This window comes from Rhinolophus sinicus, chromosome 2, assembly GCF_057876585.1.
Source record: "Rhinolophus sinicus isolate RSI-liver-muscle chromosome 2, RSI-T2T, whole genome shotgun sequence".
In the NCBI taxonomy this organism is placed as follows: domain Eukaryota; kingdom Metazoa; phylum Chordata; class Mammalia; order Chiroptera; family Rhinolophidae; genus Rhinolophus; species Rhinolophus sinicus.
This window is the reverse complement of record NC_142502.1, coordinates 85,289,035-85,308,478: the sequence shown is the minus strand read 5'-3', so window position 1 is coordinate 85,308,478 and position 19,444 is coordinate 85,289,035. Positions and strand designations below refer to the sequence as shown.

Genomic DNA, 19,444 nt, shown 5'->3' with positions numbered 1-19,444 from the left:
ATTGTATATGGCTGCTTTCACACTATAGCAGCAGAGTTGAGTCACTGTGACAGAAACACATCGCCTAAAATATTTACTATGATGCCGATGACAGAAAAACTTTGCCAACCCACAAAATACACATACTATTTTGTGTTCTGAGATTAAGTCTAATTTAATCATTGTCATCAAGTAAAATGCAAAACCTAGATTTCCGACCATCTACCTTCCCTCCTACATTTTATAGTTGTACTTATTTTACTATATTTAACCCAATTTAATGCTATTTAATGTTCTTTTGCTTTTTAAAATAATTATTAGACATTATTTATGTCTACACTCATGTTTACCGCTTCCTTGCTCATCATTCTGGGGTTCATTTTCTTTCTTCCTGAAGTATAAGCTTCAGCAGTGGCTTTGCTATTGATGGTAAATTTTCTATCAGTTTTATTTTCCTGAGAATGTTTTTTATTTTGCCCTAATTTTTTGAACTAGTTTTGCTGGATACAAAATTCTAAATGATAGTTATTTTTCCTTAGCAATTTGAAGGTAGTAATTACCTGCTGACTGACTTCCAAGTTCAGAAGTCAGCTTTGATTGAGAGGTCAGCTTTAGCCCAAAAAATGTCCCTATTTCTCTAGAATACTGATTAAGTGGATGTTAGAACTCCCGTTGGTCCCCATGTACTTCAAGTTCTTTTAGATTGTCCATCACTTTATATGTCTCAATGCTCCCTTCTGGATAATTTTTTCAGATGTATCTTGCAGCTCACTACTCTTTTTTTCTCATTAGTGTCATCTAAGCCACTATTTAACACATCCCATAAAGTTTAAATTAAGTATTATATTTTTTCCTTCCCAGAGGTTGTAGTAGTTCATTTAAAATATTTCATATTCATGTTTCTCTCTTCTTTAAAATACGTAAAAATATACTTTTTTGTAATATGTATATGTGTGTGTGTTTCATTCAAGAAAGTATAAAGATAGTGCTCGCTTTGGCAGCACATATACAAAGAAAGTATAAAGATATAAAATCTACAACATCTCACTGGCCTTGTGATTCAAGGTAGATGATTATGTTCCCAGTTGAGCTTTTTTCTATAGGTACTTGCAGGAAAATAAACACAGACTAGCTTTTTAAGTAAGTTCTATTTTATTTCACCATGTAGTAGTAACCACAGTGAACTGGGAAAAAAATTGTTCAGACCCGATTACACAATCAGTTTAGGTCCTGTTTCCAGACTGGTTAAATTTTGAGGCTGTTTATGTAGTGTTGCGTCTGTTATCTTCCCATCTATATGTTGAGGCTATCGTGCCATCCTTTCCCCATTTTGTATATACATTGACCTTGAGGCTAACTAGATTTGAGGTTAGCTGCCGCTATCCAATTGAAACTAATATGCAAAGGTTAAGATGCATGAAATTTCTAAAATTTCTTTGTCGTTTTTAAAGGCCATATCTAATCTGGTTTCTCCTGTCCTTAAAATCCCCATCTTTCACACAGCCTTTAACAAATATTACAACAGACTTTAAAATAATTTTTGCAGAACGTTTGTTCTTTTTAAGTTATAAATTTAGATATAGAGTCACTTTTCTGCCTAAATAAAAGTAAATACTGGCAGTGACTGTTACTTTTCCTACTTTCTCTTCAATTATGATCTTAACCTAACTTGATAAAATACAGATGTAGAGATATATATTTAGCAATGTACATGCTTTATCGAGAAAGGCATCTTCACTTTTAACTTTAAAAGTTCCAGGCCAAAGAAAAAGCCAAGAGAATATATAGAAAAGGGGGTAATCTGAGATGGAAATTGGATGATAGATTGAGCACTTGACTGAATGGTTATGAGACAGTGACTTGTGTTTGTGTTCTTCTGCCTTGAATGGAGCTGCAGCATGAGCTAATTATTCATTGTAAATGTCTTGGGAGATGATATTTGCCAGACTGTATAGTAGCCAGTAGACTCTGGCTCCGATTCTATGATGGTAATACAGGGATTATAAAATGACAGTTCTTTACTTGAGAAAAAAATTAATTTTGGATTTTCTTTCTTGTGTTTCCTTATTTCTTTAGTTCAATATAGAGATTTATTTTTCCTTAGTTTTAAAGAATTGGAATATTAGTGTTTTATACCCTTCTATTTTCAACAAGGATTAGGACCATGTTACAAAACAAAAATACATATAAAGCAGAAAAATTAAAGACAAACACACAACAAACAAGTCAATACATAACTAGCAAAAAAGACCTGAGTAGATTGGATCCTATTAAAATAGGCCAAGTTATTCTGATTTCTGGTAATAGCTTGAGTACAACTAAAATAATAGTTTATTTGAGAATAATGTGACTGGACGTATGTGTGTGTGTGTGTAATTTGTGAAAATATTGATACCAATAATCTTTCTTCTTAAGTGAAAGAACAAAGGAGGCATTTTCCCATTATAATCTTTTTTTTTTTTTGCTACTTAAAAAATATCTGTTTTGTTTAAACAGATTAAGAAAATACTTATTTCATGGATTTTTGATTTGTCCATTAATAGTGAGTTACTTATTAACAACACAAAAACTAGTTTTGACAAAAACAACATAAAGAATCATGAAATACACAAACATTTTATACCTGATATCCTTATAGTCTCAATTTATGACGTAGTTACATTTTCTATCCCTCTTAAATAAAGAGTCAAATCAAGAAGCACAATAGAAACTAGCATCACAAGTTTAATATATTTTAAAATATAGAAATATATTTAAACAGCACATTTAAAGATAATATAATAGACTTCTGTTTCTTATTCTTACAATGGTACACCATTAATTCAAAATATATTACTTAATGTAACCCCCAATATAGTTATTATCAATTTTTTAAGATAAACTGTATTTTAAAACAACATTGCAATACACCTGAATTACAAACAAACCTATAACATTTTTTGAGCTATTTCTTATATGTTTTATTTGAAAGATCCAAAAGGGTGATTAATAAATGGTGCTTTATGAATATTTTTAGATGAACTATAAATAGGCCTAACCGTGGAGCCACCATAAATAGCAAGTTATCCATCTAAATGTCATTCTTCAAGAAATCAATGTGTGTTAAAGAAAAGCCTTAGAAGGCAGACAGAGAAACAGAGAAAGAAAATAAATTAATTTCAGAGGGAAGAACACACATGCACATACACACAACAGAACTTTCCCATTTGGAATTATTTGTGCTTGGAGGAGGGTTTACAAAATCCCCTTACAAAATAAGGTTTTCATTGAGCTCAGTCTCAAAGATATGAAAAATGGATTTCAGCTGTTCTTTCGAAATGGCAATTCTGTCAAAGCCATTCTGGGATTTTTGGTAATTTCCTCCAGTTTAGTTTCAGTGCTTTTACCCTAAATAAAATCCCTTGCATCACATCAATCAGCAGACTCAGTTATAAAGGAGAGCTAAAGAAAACGGCTCTGTCGGCATCTTTGCTCCGCTATATTTTATGCATGCATTGACTCTTGTCTGTGGGGAGGGAAGTAGAGCACATGTAAATGTTTCTTTATTTTGGACTAGTTTTAAATCAGAAAAAAAACAAAAAAAAAAAACCTGCAGCAGTAGTGTTCTAGATAATAGGCAGACATGATTTATTTGAGGTAAGAAGGTTGTACTACAATTTTTAGTGTTAACTTGGAAAGTTATGGACATAGGCTCAAGCCTGTCTCCACAGAATTCCTGACGCTTTGAGCTTTGCAAAATCTACACTCCACAAGCCAAGAAGCAACATGCTCCTACAGTTACACCAATTCTGTTAAAGCAAACAGTTAGAACAATTATGTGCAATCTTGCAGATTCTATATTCTGCCTACCGTTTATTTATTCAAATCCAGTTCAACATTTCACTTTATCTAATGAAGCAGAAATGCGAAAAGAAAAATTGTGTTTATCCAAGCATTTTTGTTTGGGTTGTTATTTTTTTTTTTAAGTTTTATTTTTAAATAAATATCCTATCGTGGTTTTCATTGGCACAACAGAACCAAATGCATTCGATTTCCTTCAACAATATTTAATAGTCAAAGGAGTTCTGTTGAATTTCAGAAAATTATATGAGAAAATTATATTCAGAAAAAAGTGTTGAAATGGAATTGAATTGGACTTAGCCTATCCCACTGAAAGTTAGACTGGGCAATCTGTCGTATAGTGTAATGAACTATAAAATAGATTTGATTGACAAGGCATCCACAAAGGAGAATATATACCTTTAAATAAATAAAAGCGGCTATATACATGACATTGTACATAGGTAGAGAGATGAAATGAGCCAGACTAATTTACGAAATTCTCCTTTTGTCGGAAAGTATACTTTTTATTGTAGTCATAAACCTTAATACAGATCTTTTTCTTATTACCATTATTATTTACTATTAGTGGCAGCCACATGAACGCACTACCATATTTCTGTATTTTTTCAAAATGACATTGGAGCTGTCATCAAAGTACAGCACAGAGATGGCGTTCAATTTGGTTGGAGCACAACAAGGTTTTGGTACGTGGTCAGGAAACATCAGATGAACCTGGAAAAGAAAAAAAAAATGTTTTGTTTCTTTAAGAAATAAGATAGACACTTTATCTGCAGCTTTAAAATAATATGCTTGTTTTACCCCTCACAGTCAGGTGCACCCTTAAGCTGACAGCCATTCTGCTCTTGATGTTCAAGGGCTGGGGTAGTGTGAGGGGCTGCTAGTGAAGGATGTATTATTCAGCATTAACATCTGGAATCAAACCATCAGTTCTAATTATGTGCTTAGGCCTTGAAAAATGTAAGGAAAACCCCCTCTATGGAATAGTCAATGGAAATTTTCCTGGGGGAAAGAAATAGCAACTAGCACTGAGTTGCCGTGGGTTAAAAAGAGTCCTGTTTACTTCATGAGAAATACAGAAGTTATAAATGCAAATCAATAAAGCCTCACAGTCAGACTATAGAAAGATTTGTATCTAAGAATTATTTTTAAAAAGGATAATTAAACAATAAGTCATAAAAGTTATGTCAACTCTTAATTTTCCATGGTAATGGAAGCTTAAAATTCACAGCAAAATAAACTCCAGTTATAATCCAATACTTGCTTGAGAGCAATGATTTCAACTCTTCTCCACAGAATTTTTTAGCACATGGACTAGAGTTTAATATCCTTTCATTTTCTCCCCTAGACAAGCACCAAAAAGCAGGCTAAGCTAAATCAGAAGTAAAGAATCTAGATATTTCACAAATTGAATATCCACCTCCCCCCAAAAACCTAAAAAGGTGGCTGTACCTGGAAAGTGAAATGCTGAAGTAAAGTGTTTGTTCTCATTGTGATCAGGCTGGCAGTCTGCCTATGATTTGCAATAATTGAGCCCTGAGCCAGAACATGGTTCCCACTTTCCCACCCACCTACCATAGTCTGTCCCCCGGAGGAGTTTATGGGAAGTCCCACTGATGAGTCCTAAGGGATCTACAAAAACTGAATATAGCCTCTTGGAGTTTGGCTGCACAATGTCCTGGCTGAAATGATACAAGAGCCCTGCATGTGAACAGAAACAGCAGGAAAAATGAGGTGATCTGACATGAACTTGAAATTTCCTAAGACCTCACAAAACCAAAAGTTGGATAGTTTCTAAAATTTTCAGATGCAGCTTATGTCCCTCATCAGTTTTATCTTCCATAAACCACACATACATGATTGATAACCCCATTTCAATGGCCTTGGCTGCCTCACGAAGCAATTATTCTGGGAAAAAAAGGGGGTGGGGGGAGTTGTTCTTGAAGGGTTTCTCAAACATATTAGTCACAAACATGCTTTCCTTTAACAACAAACATGCCTGTCTTCTTGTTTCATGTCCTTCACAGAACAAATGTAGAGCATGCACAATTCCAGGAAAAAAAAAATCAAATTTCCCATGTATGCTTCAAGTTGTGTGATGACTTATGTCCCACATCCCAGGACAGTGATGCAGAGCAGGGTCTTGTTCCAAGTGTGTGTCAGATTTTTTTTCAAATGTTCATTTTTTGACACTGCCTTCTAGACTACAGTTCTAAAAGCTGATTATATATTTATAAGAAAATAATTATATATTTATAAGAAAAAGAAAATTGAGAGAAAGAGGTAGTATTTGACAGAACTTTTCCAACAATCAAGCAAGCATTGCTTAGCCTGAAGGAAAGTTTGATACCTTAGATACATATCTCAGGAAGCAAACGTCTGTTTTCTGAGTCATTGAAATGACAGTAAAAAGAAGCAAAGAATTTTCTGAGACATTAAGTGGCATTTTTCTATAAGCTAATAGTGGCTGTTCGTCTCTTACCCTACAGAAAGACAGTGATCATGGCTGTCCCTTCAAAGCATGAAACAGCAGCATTCCTCTCTATGCAATCAGCATTCTGTCAACCTGAATTCTCATAGACTAGGAGAAAAGGCTAGACTTTATAGAGATTGTTTTTCTTTTACCAGTGGAAGTTGGAATATAGCATACCCATCCTTGCAGAGCATACCTGCTCCCCATCTCCCAGTAATGATATCCTGTATCAAGAAGTACTTACCTTTACAGATAGCAAAGATGAAGACATATCAAACCTTAAAATTTTCCCAAGAATTGACTCTATACTTCGTATATGGCACAGAAGTAGGAAATCTCATTGGTCAAGACTCAAAAAAAGAATAAGATTTATAAATGACTACCTTTCAAAATACGTATGTGTTTTATCTCGCCATGTCTCTAACACCAAGGTGATTTCCAAAGTTTCTGACAATGCCCCGTGCTCTGGTTGTCATAGATGTTTATTTGGTGCTAGCTGTTCTGAGATACCTACGAAGTCAGTGAGGATGCCAGCAAAACCAAAGTCATTCAAGAGTTTAATCTCTCTCTCTCTCTCTCTCTCTCTGTCTCTCCCCCATATATATATACATGGAGAGAGACAGATATAAATATAGATATATATTATTCCTTACTCAGAAGGAAACAGATACTCTTTCCATCAGCTTTAAATCAGTTGTGAAAACATATGTAAACTGCTGAGAATTCAGCTCCTCACAAATTCTAATAGTTACTCTTTCTTTTTATTTATTTATTTATTTATTTATTTATTTATTTATTTATTTATTTATATTTATTATTTTTTTTGGTCATAAACAAGCCTTGCTTGCAAAGACTGGTTTTTCTTTCTTTCTTTTTTTTTTTTTTTCTCTAATAGGTATTGTTCTCTTACTGCCATCTACCAAATAACTCCATTCCCATTATTAAGTCTGGAGTCTAAAATAATGTGTTCTCTTCCTTCTCTCCTAATTACATGTAGTTAACATTTTCATATTAACCCTAACATTAATTTGGAATTATATCACATAATCCATTGCACCTTCTAGGAGCCTCTCACTTACTCTTCCAGAGGTTGTCCCTCTCCCACAACAATAATGCACACACAATGGCAGGTACATCAGACTCTCAAGAGGTTTCATGAGCTCATTAAATACAGTACAACCATTTAGAGACCATGAAATCAACATTTAATTATTGTTTTCGCAAAAACAAGCCTAGATTATTACACAATAAATCACTTCTAAATTCTTGAGTGTGGACGGGAAAACATGAAGATTAATTTCCATCGTAAAGGTTATGAAAAAAAGGTATCGAGAAATAGAAATGAGTCTTCTACTTATATTCTACATTGAAGAGCTTTCATAATGCTACAATGTGTTATGGAACATTCTTAAATCATTAGAGTAAGCACTCAGATGAAATGCAGTACAGTTACTTTCAATGATTTTGCAATGATTACTAATGAATTGCTAGATTAGAAATAGCTGCTGGAAACCTGCATAGTGAAGAAATCAGAGTAGAATGACCGCATTGTGTGATTACTATAATGTTCCTAGATGAATCTTTCCCCATTCTGGAATCAGAATTATTTCTTACACCAGCCTGAATTTCCTGACTGTACCCATAATTTGTTACTTGGGCTCTGAAAAATACCAAAGGAGTTTGAGAAGAGAAGATAGTGCCTTGATACTATACTTTCCTTTAAAATAACTTTATATGATTCTTGCATCATAAACCATTCCCAATCCTACAAAAACAGAGCATACCAGAGTTTGAACTATGGCATGGTTGGTGGCATTCATATGGGCATTGAGTGGAAAAGAACATTCTCCATCACAATAAAATGCAGCATATCCTTCTGGTGCTATAATCCAGTCCTAAAATGCACACACAAAAAAGAAAAAGAAGAAGATAAAAGGTAATATCACCAAAAAATAAATTTAAAAAATACTTAAATATATTTAATCTGGATAGGTTTCTTTCTCTTCTTGGGCCAACAATTGCTCTAATAGGATAGCCTCCCCGAAGCCCTTAATTTGTTTTTAAGTTGAAGTCTACAACAAAAGTATAAATATTTTCATAAGAAATTGTCCTCTGTAATTTCTCCCGAGAGGTTGTTATGTACGATATTCATAGTATGTGTTAATCCATGCATTCGTGAATAAAATCATAATCATGAAATAGTATTCTAAGTATTGTTTAAACAGGAAATGATGAACTTGGAAAAGTTCAAGTGAACCAGGAAAAAAAAAAGAATAAACTTCAGATAAACCTCCTTACTTCTTAATAACTCATTCCTGGTTTTAGAAGTTTGACAACCTCCTAAACCTTTAATATTTATTCTTTGTGCTATTTTTCTTTTCATTCATGCATTAACTTTAGTCTTGTTAGAAGAAATGTATTGGAGCAAATTCCTGAAAACTGTTCATGAAAAATTTTAGAAAGCTAAAAAATTGGCACATGTAATGGTTGCCCTCATTTTTTTCCCAAACAGGTAAAACTTAGCCCAAATGTACAATTATTTAATGATTCATGTTGGAGGTTTAATCATGAATTTGAAAATGTTCATTTTTAATATTACTTTTGAAAAATTAATACTAAATTAATATTAACATTTATTTGAAAAATTAGCATTAAAATTAAAAGTGGGGTATTTAAACGACAGCACCTTTTTCATTTTCTAAATATAGGGTTACATTTCTCTTCAACATAGTTATTTATTTTTTTTAATTGGGGAATATTGGGGAATAAGGTGTTTTTCCAGGGCCCATCAGCTCCATCCAGGTCAAGTAGTTGTCCTTCAATCTAGTTGTGGAGGGCGCAGCTCAGCTCCAAGTCCCATCGCCATTTTCAATCTTAGTTGATGGGGGCGCAGCCCACCATCCCATGCAGGAATTGAACTGGCAACCTTGTTAAGAGCTCACATTCTAACTAACTGAGCCATCCGGCTGCCCCAACATAGTTGTTTTTTAACTGTGAAACCTAATAGTTATGTTTCAATGAAGAATAATAATGGAAAAATTATCCATATGTGGATAATTCATATACTGAATAGTCACGTTCAAAATAATCAGTTACTGTATTGGAAGAATTATTGATAAAGATTACAAGTAACTCAGAATTTATCATAAAATAGGAAAGAAGCACCTAAATTGACTGATCATTCTTACCTGCCATCCCAGATCCCTGAAACTCACATAGAGTTCATGCTTCTTACAGGCTTGTTTTTGCTCACTTGTATTATAATCTGAAGATAAAAATAAGATTTTTAAACAAATGGCCCCTTATAGGGTTTACTAATATTTCTTTTCTGAAATAACTGATAAAAAAAAAAAAGAGGCTGTATTTGAAGTTGTAAAATATGAGCTTGAATCTTAAAGCTAGAGCAATTTACTAACCATGTGTACTTCAGGAAAATCACTTGTCCTGAGTTTCTTATTCTATAAAACATAGACAATACCATTTACCTTTTGGGATTCTAAAAATGATTTTGTTAGACCCCCCCCCACATGATGGTGCACAACCTGATGCCTGCCACTCATTGAATACTCGCTGCTCAATGAATGCTCATTCATGAATTTGTGCACATTATAATGGCACTTAATACATTTATATATACTCATATATATTAAATATTCATATATATTTTAACATCTTCCATGAGCTATACACAAGGAAAGTACCACCTGGGATCATACTGAGTTGATTTTATTTTAACAAATATTTTAAACTCAAGATACCCAAAGCTGACCTCTTGGTCATCCTCCCAAAACCTGTTTCACCTGTAGGCTTCTCCGTTCTTGACTGATGGCAGCTTCCTAGTTTTATAAAAAAGTTTTTTATAAAAAATCAACAAACAAATAATTTGGAGTCAAAACATACTCTTCTTTTTTTTCTCACTCCCACATCCAATCTTTTAGGACATCCCACACATTTTACCTTCATATATGTCCAAATTCCACCCACCCTCTCACCACCTTCATGACTGGTCCTCATCAAAGCCTCCATTAATTCTCGCCTGAGTTATTGCAATATCCTCATTAATATTGTCCCTGTTTCTGCCCTGGCTCCCCTGCAACAAAGCATCCGAGTGGACCTTTTTATAAGTCAATTGAATTACATCACTCCCCAGAAAAAAGTCCCATATCCATGAGAATGAGATATCCTCACATGATTTGGCTTCATTACCTCCCTGACTCATTTCCTACTTCTCTTCCTCTCTTTCACTCCACTCTGGCCATGATATCTCATTGCTATTTCTCACCCAGGTCAACTTTCTCCCACCTTAGGGTTTTTACTCTCACTATTCCTTCTCCCTGAACTGCTCTTCCCTTGGATATCTATATAATATCTATATATCTAATACCTATAGCTTGTTCAACTCTTCACTGACTACTCTATCTAAGATTGCTACTCTCACCCCAAATTCCTGTTCTCCCTCCCTTTGCTATGATTTTTTTGCCATTTAATTTATCATCTTTACTATGCTATGCCATTTACTCATTCATTATATACATTGGCTCTTGTCTGTTTCCTCCTATTAGAATTCAAATCCACAAAGGTAAAAACTTTAGTTCTGTTTGCTTCACAGATACATCTCAAGTGTCAGGAAGAGTGTGTGGCACACAGTAGGCACTCAATAAATATTTGAGGCATTAATGAATGAATTTATGAGGGCTCTACAAATGATTTGAAGCAAAGGAAATACATTATTTCCATTACATATTTTGGACTATAACTGAAAAATCTATAACCTTTTATAATTGTTTAAAAGATGTAGGGATAAAGAGAGAGCCCCAATCTTGAGTCTGGAATAAAATAAAATACCAAAGAAACACAGAACTTTAAAGAAAATATATCTATATCATCTTATTTGAAGTTTTTTTCACACTGTATACTAATATTTTAAAAGCTAATCCATTTTGATTATTTCCAATACAAAACATGAAAGAGGGAAACATTAAGGGTAAGGGAGTCAGCAAAATAATTTATTTTCAAAGAAGTTTTTCTTCTAGAAATAAATGTTACATTCATTCTGACAGTCCTCTCTGGAAAATCAATGTAGCAGTTTATTATGCAGAACAGTCTATCTTAAGGTGTCACCTTCCAGATTAATTATCCTCAACCTCTAATGAAAATGTAGACACATCAGAGATCTAAGGAGCCTGTCTTAGTGGGCCCCGTCATCTGCCTTTCACAGTTACTTCAAATAACTATTTATTTAATGTAAGTCTAGAAAACAATAAATGACTACATCTTGACCTCAGACACTTTTTTCCTTCTAGATCAGAGTTATTCCTACTGTGCAATTACCTTCATTGAAACAAATTTGTGCTAATAATGACAGAAGGTGGAGAAAGCAGAATCTATTTGAAACTCAGCACTCTTATTCTTTGGGTAAACTTATCCCTTTATCAGAATAGCACAGGCTAACTTTGTTTATGCAGTGGACAAGCATACTGTAACACTAAGTGCAATAACATGAAATGGATAGGTTCCGTGTATCATTTTAAGGGAAAAGGAAAAATTGATTATGGCATTAATTTGACTGAATAAACTTCTTGATGTTTAGAATTTTTAAAAGAATTTTAAAATTAAAATTTTAAAAGAATTTTAAAAGCTATGCATTAGACCAAGGGTCAGGAAATTTTTTTCATTAAAAAGACAGATAGTAAATACTTTAGGCTATGGGGCTCCCTTGTAACAATTCAACTTTGCCACTATAGCATGAAAGCAGCCATAGACACTATGTAAATGAATAAATGTGGCTATATTCCAATAAAACTTTATTTACAGACACTGAAATTTGAATTTTATATGATTTTTAAATGAAACAAATATTATTCTTCTTTTCAGTCTTTTTCAAACATTTAAAAATACAAAAAAACATTCTCAGCAATTGAACCAAACAAAAAGAAGCAATGGGCTGAATTTGGCTCTCAGGCCTTACTTTGCCAACTTCTGCATTAGACAATAGGGGGAATATTTATTATTTTCTCCTTGTCTTAATTTAAAACACTGAATATGAATAAAGACATTGTAGTCAATAACACACGCAAGTATACATGAAAAGCCATAAACTATGTATATGGTTATTTTAATTCCTTGTTTATAAAAAAAGAAAGTAAAACTTAAAAGTCAAAATATATCTGTTCCATGTATGCAGATTTTCATGCAAGCTAAGTGATGTATATAATGTAACATCACATAAAGGTAACGAGCAATGAAATTTATAACAGAATTTGGTTCCAAGAGTCTGATTTCATAGAGCACTAGGACCATATGCTTATTCTGTCAGAAATAAAAATTAATGGATACTGAGTAAAGTAAATGTTATACCCAAACCAGCAAAGTCTGAAGTTAGGTTTTCTATAAATGGTTGGCTGAATAAACTGTGGGAGGAAGGGCGGGGAAATTAAATTTATATCTTTAAAAAATATTGATTGGCAGCAATTCAGATATTAAAATGTAATGGACATAATGCTACTGTTGATGAACCTACCCACAAATGAAGAGTCATGCCAGAAATTACCAAAACGTTCTGGTGGCACAGCTAACACTAGAAAAGTTTGCTAACATTTCTCACCCACATTGTATCACAAATACAACATTTCTCTGTTTTTGTTTCTTAATAGTAATACTATTTGGAAACCAGTACCAATATGTTGAAAGTATTGTAAAATATGCCAATTCTTTATGGTCAATTCCTGAAAAGACTGCAAATTCAATTTTTTTTCTTAGTTTGATTTTTTTTTTTAATTATTTTTGTCTTAGGAAAAATATTACCAAAATAATATAATAATAATAATAATAATAATAATAATAAAGTATATGGAGGTTAAATGTGGCTAAAATAAATTCTGAGATCTATATGGGGCTTCAGTGGTCTGTCCACTAGTCCCTGACAAAACAACCAAATAAATAAACATAGGGTAGCCTCACTCTGAAGGATACAAAAGAAAATCAAGTCCAAAACACTCTACATACTAATATGGGTTTCTTTTTCATTAAAATCTAGCATTAGCTTCTTCAAGGAATGAAATATAGATAAATCTATAAAAGTAAAGAAAAAATACAAAATAGAATTTTTTCCATATATATTTAATCTTTATTAAATTTATTGGGGTGACATTGGTTATTAGACTTATATAGGTTTCAAGTATATATTTCTATAATACATCATCTATATATTGCATTGTGTGTTCATCAAAAAAGAATTTAATACTTAAGCACATCAACAGCTTAAACAAGCCAAATATGATGAGATGCTGTGTTTCAAAGTAAAAGAGAAGACATTAGCATTCCCATGCCTAATTCCCAAAAGGAAAAGGACATAAAGGAAATCAGTACCTACAGCATGAGGATTTTAAGTAATTTACAGACAATGGATGTGACAAAGGAATGAAGGTACAAGAGCTAAAGAAGCAGCAATGGTGCTACAGACTATTCAATAATGTAAATCTCGATTTGTTCTTTGGGGTAGAGAAAGTCATAATAAACCCAAAATAATAACAATTCCCTCCACAGATGAGGGATTTTTTAAATGTTATTGCTACTTTAGTTTAATCACCATCTTCCACATCAGTGAACTCCACACTTGCATTTATGCAAAACATGGTAGGAATTAGAGTTATTTATTTGTGAAGGGATAACTGTTTGTCTCTGTATGAATGTGTGATGCAAAACAGACCCCACAAAAGAATAAGAATCTGGTGTGTTTGCTTAACTCTGCAAGCAAAGCATTTATGTGGATCATCCAAGTAACATTCTCACCTTAGAGCTCTTTGACGTAAAAACCTGTTCACAAACCTGAGTTTCAAACTGCCTGCCAGACATCTCTAAATGTAAGTTTCCCAGGCCCCTCCCAGTCACTATTTTTGCTTCTGACCTCACACTCCTTTGATGCTTACTATTTTGATTAACAGGATCACCAAGTCATCTAAGTGGCCCAAGCCAGAAAATTTAGTTTAGTGTCTTGATTTTCTTTCTTTCTCTCTCATATCTTTTGTTAAATTGATCCACAAAGTTCCAATAAACTGACCCATTTCTACACTAACTAGTTAACTTGTTGGAAGTCCTTTGCACTATTGGTTACCTCATACTTCCTCAACATCTTCTTCTGATAACGTTTTCCTAGTATAACACTTTATCCCTGCTCGCCTACATTTCTGACTATGTCTTTTGTCTCTTTCATGGAAGTGCTTTCTCTCCTTAGTCTACACCTGAAATGTTGATGGTGCCATTGGAGGCTCTAGCCTTGATGTTTTTCTCTCTCTGTTTTCTATGGCACTGCCAAGTCCTATGCTTCATCCAATCATTTGGGCTCATAGCTATATCTTTTCCTACACTTTCCACTTATTTTTTAAACTCCCATCTCCAGAATCATGTTTCATCCAACCCCAGCTGGCCTGATCCCACATGTGTTGGCTTCCACTCCCGCTCCCTCCAATCTATAATCCTTATTGTTTGGGGTGTTCAACTATTATTCTAATCATATTTGGGCTTTCAGTTTCTTTCTTTGGCATTCATCTTCACTTTGATGCCAAGTTTAAATTTTTTAAATGCATATCTTATTCTGATCCTCTTTTTTCTAATTGACTGTCTGAAGACACCATAGCTCTTTACTATCACATACCTACTCTTCGTGATGTGGTCCCTGCAAAATTTTCTAGCTGATATCACACTCGTTTCACATGAGAATATTTGCATACCCAGCCATTTGACACTGGTACTTCGCTCTGTAATTGTGCACGTCAGTCTGAAATGGCTTCATCCACACCTCCATTTCTGAAAAATGTCTATTCTTTCTCATGTAAGTTCCTGATAAAGTCCTGTGTTATGCCTAGGCACTGCTTATGTTCTCTATATTTACTACTTTCATATTACCTTATATCTACTCTAATAGAATTGACCTCTCAATAATTACTAACATGTATGTCTTTCCCATTGTGTATGGGAATGCTTTTTGAGAAGCAAGGTCCTTAGGCAATCCATCTTTTATCAATATATAGTTAATATTGTGCTTGTCACATAATGGGTGTTTATTTAATATTGAATAAATATTATTTTATAATAAATCAAGCCCAGTTATATTCTTTCTGGGGACTCTTTTTAGACAGAGATGATAACAGACACAATGCATTAATCTAGATCGACAAGTTTTTTAATATTACATAATTACTCAGATAGACTGTTCAAATTAGTTAAAGATTCTAAAATCCCTCTTGCTTCTGAATCTGTAAGGCCAAGTAATCCCTGTAAGTCACCACAGATATGGATACTTAGTAGACAGAGAGAGAGAATTTCTTATTTTTCTCTGATGTAAGAGTCTGAATTCTTTATGTACCAGTTCTGAAAAGCCACACCATATGAAGTCATTTTAAAAACAATTATAATGGCTAAAACTATAATACGAATGTGCCACTATTCTCAGTTTTTTACATATATTAACTCTTTAACTCCTCACAACCCATGTAATCTTACCCTATGAGGCAGGTACTACTAACATCCTCACTTCATTGGTGAAGAAACAGAGGCAGAGAGAAGTGACACATCTTATCCAAGATTTTACAACTAGTAAGTAGTGGACCCACAATTAAATGATAGAATGATAGATGATTGACAGATAAGTGTATAGGTAGACAATTAATGATAGCTGTATGGATGGATAGATAGATAGATAGATAGATAGATAGATAGATAGATAGAGTGAGTGAGTGAGTGAGTGAGTGAGTGAGTGAGTGAGTGAGTGAGTGAGTTAGATATTACATGCACCAAAATAATTCTGGTTTTAGGATGGATTTCCAAAATTTTGCATAACTCAGGGTATAGATATCAGCTTTTAGTGTTAACTACTGTAGAAACCATGAGGATTAGAAACATTCTTATATGTGCAGCCTTGAGGGATTATGGCATTGATTGTGAGAGCCCCAATTTAGAAACAATAAAAATGTCTTTTAAGAGTGACATGGTTAAATAAATCTTATGCAAGTACTATTGAATATATTACAACAATTTGAAAGAATGAAGTCACTAATTTGAAAAATGGCTGAGATATATTTTTTAAAAATGCATAAAACCAACTATAGTATATTCTGAGAAAGGCAAAACTATGAAGATAATAAAAATATAGGTGGTTGCTGGGGGAGGGAGGGATGAAGAGGCAGAGGACAGAGAATTTTTAGGGCAGTGAAAATACTCCGTAAGATATTATAATAATGGATATATGTCATTACACATTTGTCTAAACCCACAGAATGTTCAACACCTAAGGTAAACTACAGATTTTGGGTGTCAGTGTAGGTTCATCCTTGGTAACATGTGTACTCCTCTGGTGAGTGATATTGAAAATGGGGGAGGCTATGCATGAGTGAGTACAAGAAGCACATGGGAAATCTGTACCTTCCTCTCATTCTTGTTGTGAACCTAAAGCTGTTCTAAAAAACAGTCTTTAAAAATACATTTAAAAATATCATTCATGTAGATAAAAACACATAACGAAAATATATTCTCTGAAAGAGAAACATATATGGAAGAAGAAATTTGGAAGTACATATACCCTGTTAACATCAGTATCAGGGTAACCTATCTAAAAAAGGATTAGGTTATCAAGGAAGAACTTTAACCTTATTTATGATTTGATTATTTTTAAACAATGAAAGTGTATGTTAACTATATAAAACATTCTAAACAAATAATTTCAACTAATTGTTTTTTCCTGATTTAGATTAATTTGTTTTTCCAAGAGGCGTTACTTTACATTGTGTCCATTAGGCAAGAGATAGTGCCTATCAGAGTTGAGAATAAGTGCAGAATGATTTCATTTTAATGACTTTTTTAAAAACTTGTCCTAAAAAAAATCACATGGTTTCAGGCAGGGCTAAAAATAATTGAATCTTTCTAAGCAGTTCTGCAGTGAATCAGGACTTACTATTTGCCCATTCAGTTCTTCCAAATTCTTAATGCTCTATTTTTTTTTAATCTTTATTAAATTTATTGGGGGACATTGGTTAGCAACATTATATAAGTTTCAAGGGTACAATTCTATAATACATCATCTATACACGGAAGGAGAACTGACTCTGGGTGGTGAACACACCATGTAATATATAAATGCTCTAGTATTTACAGCACTGATGTAGTCCTTAGAACAGTACCTTGTTCTCAGTAGGTTCTTTAAAATTTAATCAACCCAGTACCTTTACATCATAAAAAGTGACTAAACTTAAAATTTAGCCATTGCCTCCATTTTATTCCCCCACTCCCAAATTCAAATAAATAGCCACTGTAACCGCATCATTGTAAAACAGGCAATATCGCCACATGTCTGCTCAACCTCCTAGGCAAAAAACTAAACAGGAGCAAAGCAGGACAGCATCTGCAAAAAATCTGGGAGCAGTGGTTCTATGTATATTTACCTAAAAGAGGAAGTTAGTTTTTCCAATACAGTCAACACATTCATTTATTAAACAAGTATTTTGGGGTTTCCTGTTTTATGCTAGACACCATTCCAAGCTCTCCCATAGAATAAATCGGAACTCAAGAATGTTTGAAATAGGAAAGAAATGGAGTAAAGGCAGCATTAATGACCTGGGTTTTAATTCTCCTGCACTGATCAACACTTTCAACATTTGATGATATGATTTGCAAAAAAAATGCAATCAGGCAAACATCTAATACAACTCTCCCCATCCTCCTTTCTTGGCCATGGAGTCTTCATACAGCATTTAAAGCCTAGAGCTATTACAGTATTTATTATTGACATTTGTATATTTTTTAAATTTCACTGGCATTTCAAGTCTCCTAAGTATTAAATTTTGTGTTGATATTAGCATTCCCTTTCCTTAAACCCCTGTCTTTTAGTCCAAATTCTATGAGACTTTTTCCCGTAGGCTTGATTACTACCTATTAAAAGGTTAAGTTTCATAGACACAAACCAGCTACTTTCTTCCTTCTTATTATCAAAATACGAACACGCTCCAAAACTATCTATGACATATTTCACAGAAATGGTTGCCAATGACAAACTTTTTAGAAAGAAAATATTGGTCTATATTAGAATAATTTTGTACTCTAAATGGTGTTAGGAAACTGGTGAAAAGTTATGTGATTTCTGTTCCATATGTTTTATTCATCTCTTGTTATAGAAGTACATTTGTTACTTGTGGTCAGGAAGAGAAGATAAATAGAGTTCACCAATAGGAAAAAGGACTTTGATGATCTCATTCTCTGGAACACCTCTACCAGAGTTGTTATGAGCTCTAATAAGTATGCAACTTATGCTTTTCCCTTTGTAATTTCCTCAAAAACTATTTACTATTCTATTCAAGGTTTAACAAATCTTTTACTTAACACAGTCTGCTACATTAAATTAAAAACATTTCAACCAATTTCAGAACCATTCTACATGAAAAGAAAAATATACAACTTTGACAGGCTAGTATTTACAAGGAAGAAAAGGTCTTAGAAAGTTATTTTTCTCCATCTTTCATATTAACCAATTACAATTTTTGCCAAACTAAATATCTTGTGAAGATCTCTATAAAATGGCTTTGCAATAAGGCACTACTATCATGTGTTACTTTCAAGTGAAAAAGGTGGCTAAACTTATTTGTTGGAAAATTGTTTTAAAACATCCCTCTGTACATACATGTAATTCAGTATAATGTAATCCCATATGGAAATCTTCCCCCCACTTCTGTTGCTAAATACACCAAATAGATTTCTTTCTAACATGATTCTCCTGGTGCTCATACTTTAGGAAGTTTCCAGTGAATTCCATTTAGTATTTTTGTTGAGAGTCCCAGGTACAAAAATATAAATAAAAACAGTTATATGTTTTCTGTCTTATTTATAATCATTCTTATCTAACACTCACACATGTTTGAGTTATAAAAAATGCATTATGATTTGTCAGTTTCAAGTGATTTGGGAAAGAAAATGAAGATTTCAGGAACAATGGCAAACACTGAATGTATTTCTTTGGAAGAGTCAAGCATTCTAATTTGCTGAAAAACAATATTCAGGGATTATGTCTGTTTTATTCACCAGCTCATCTATTGTGCCTTGCGAGTACTCTTCATGTTGTGGCTATTAACATAGAAGAATACATATTTTACAAATGAACAAACATGT

General features: G+C 33.3%; 1 protein-coding gene across 1 annotated transcript in view; it reads right to left on the bottom strand.

The window, feature by feature from the left end:
- Positions 1-4,289: 4,289 nt before the first annotated feature.
- Positions 4,290-19,444, bottom strand: part of BMP5 (bone morphogenetic protein 5) — a 112,324-nt gene continuing 97,169 nt past the window's right edge. Inside the window, exons 5-7 of the mRNA XM_019734800.3 lie at positions 9,481-9,557; positions 8,077-8,187; positions 4,290-4,533 (exon numbers count right to left, since the gene is read on the bottom strand). Of these exons, the coding sequence (XP_019590359.1) occupies positions 4,384-4,533; positions 8,077-8,187; positions 9,481-9,557 (338 nt within the window). The 3' untranslated portion in view covers positions 4,290-4,383. The remainder of the gene's footprint in view (positions 4,534-8,076; positions 8,188-9,480; positions 9,558-19,444) is intronic.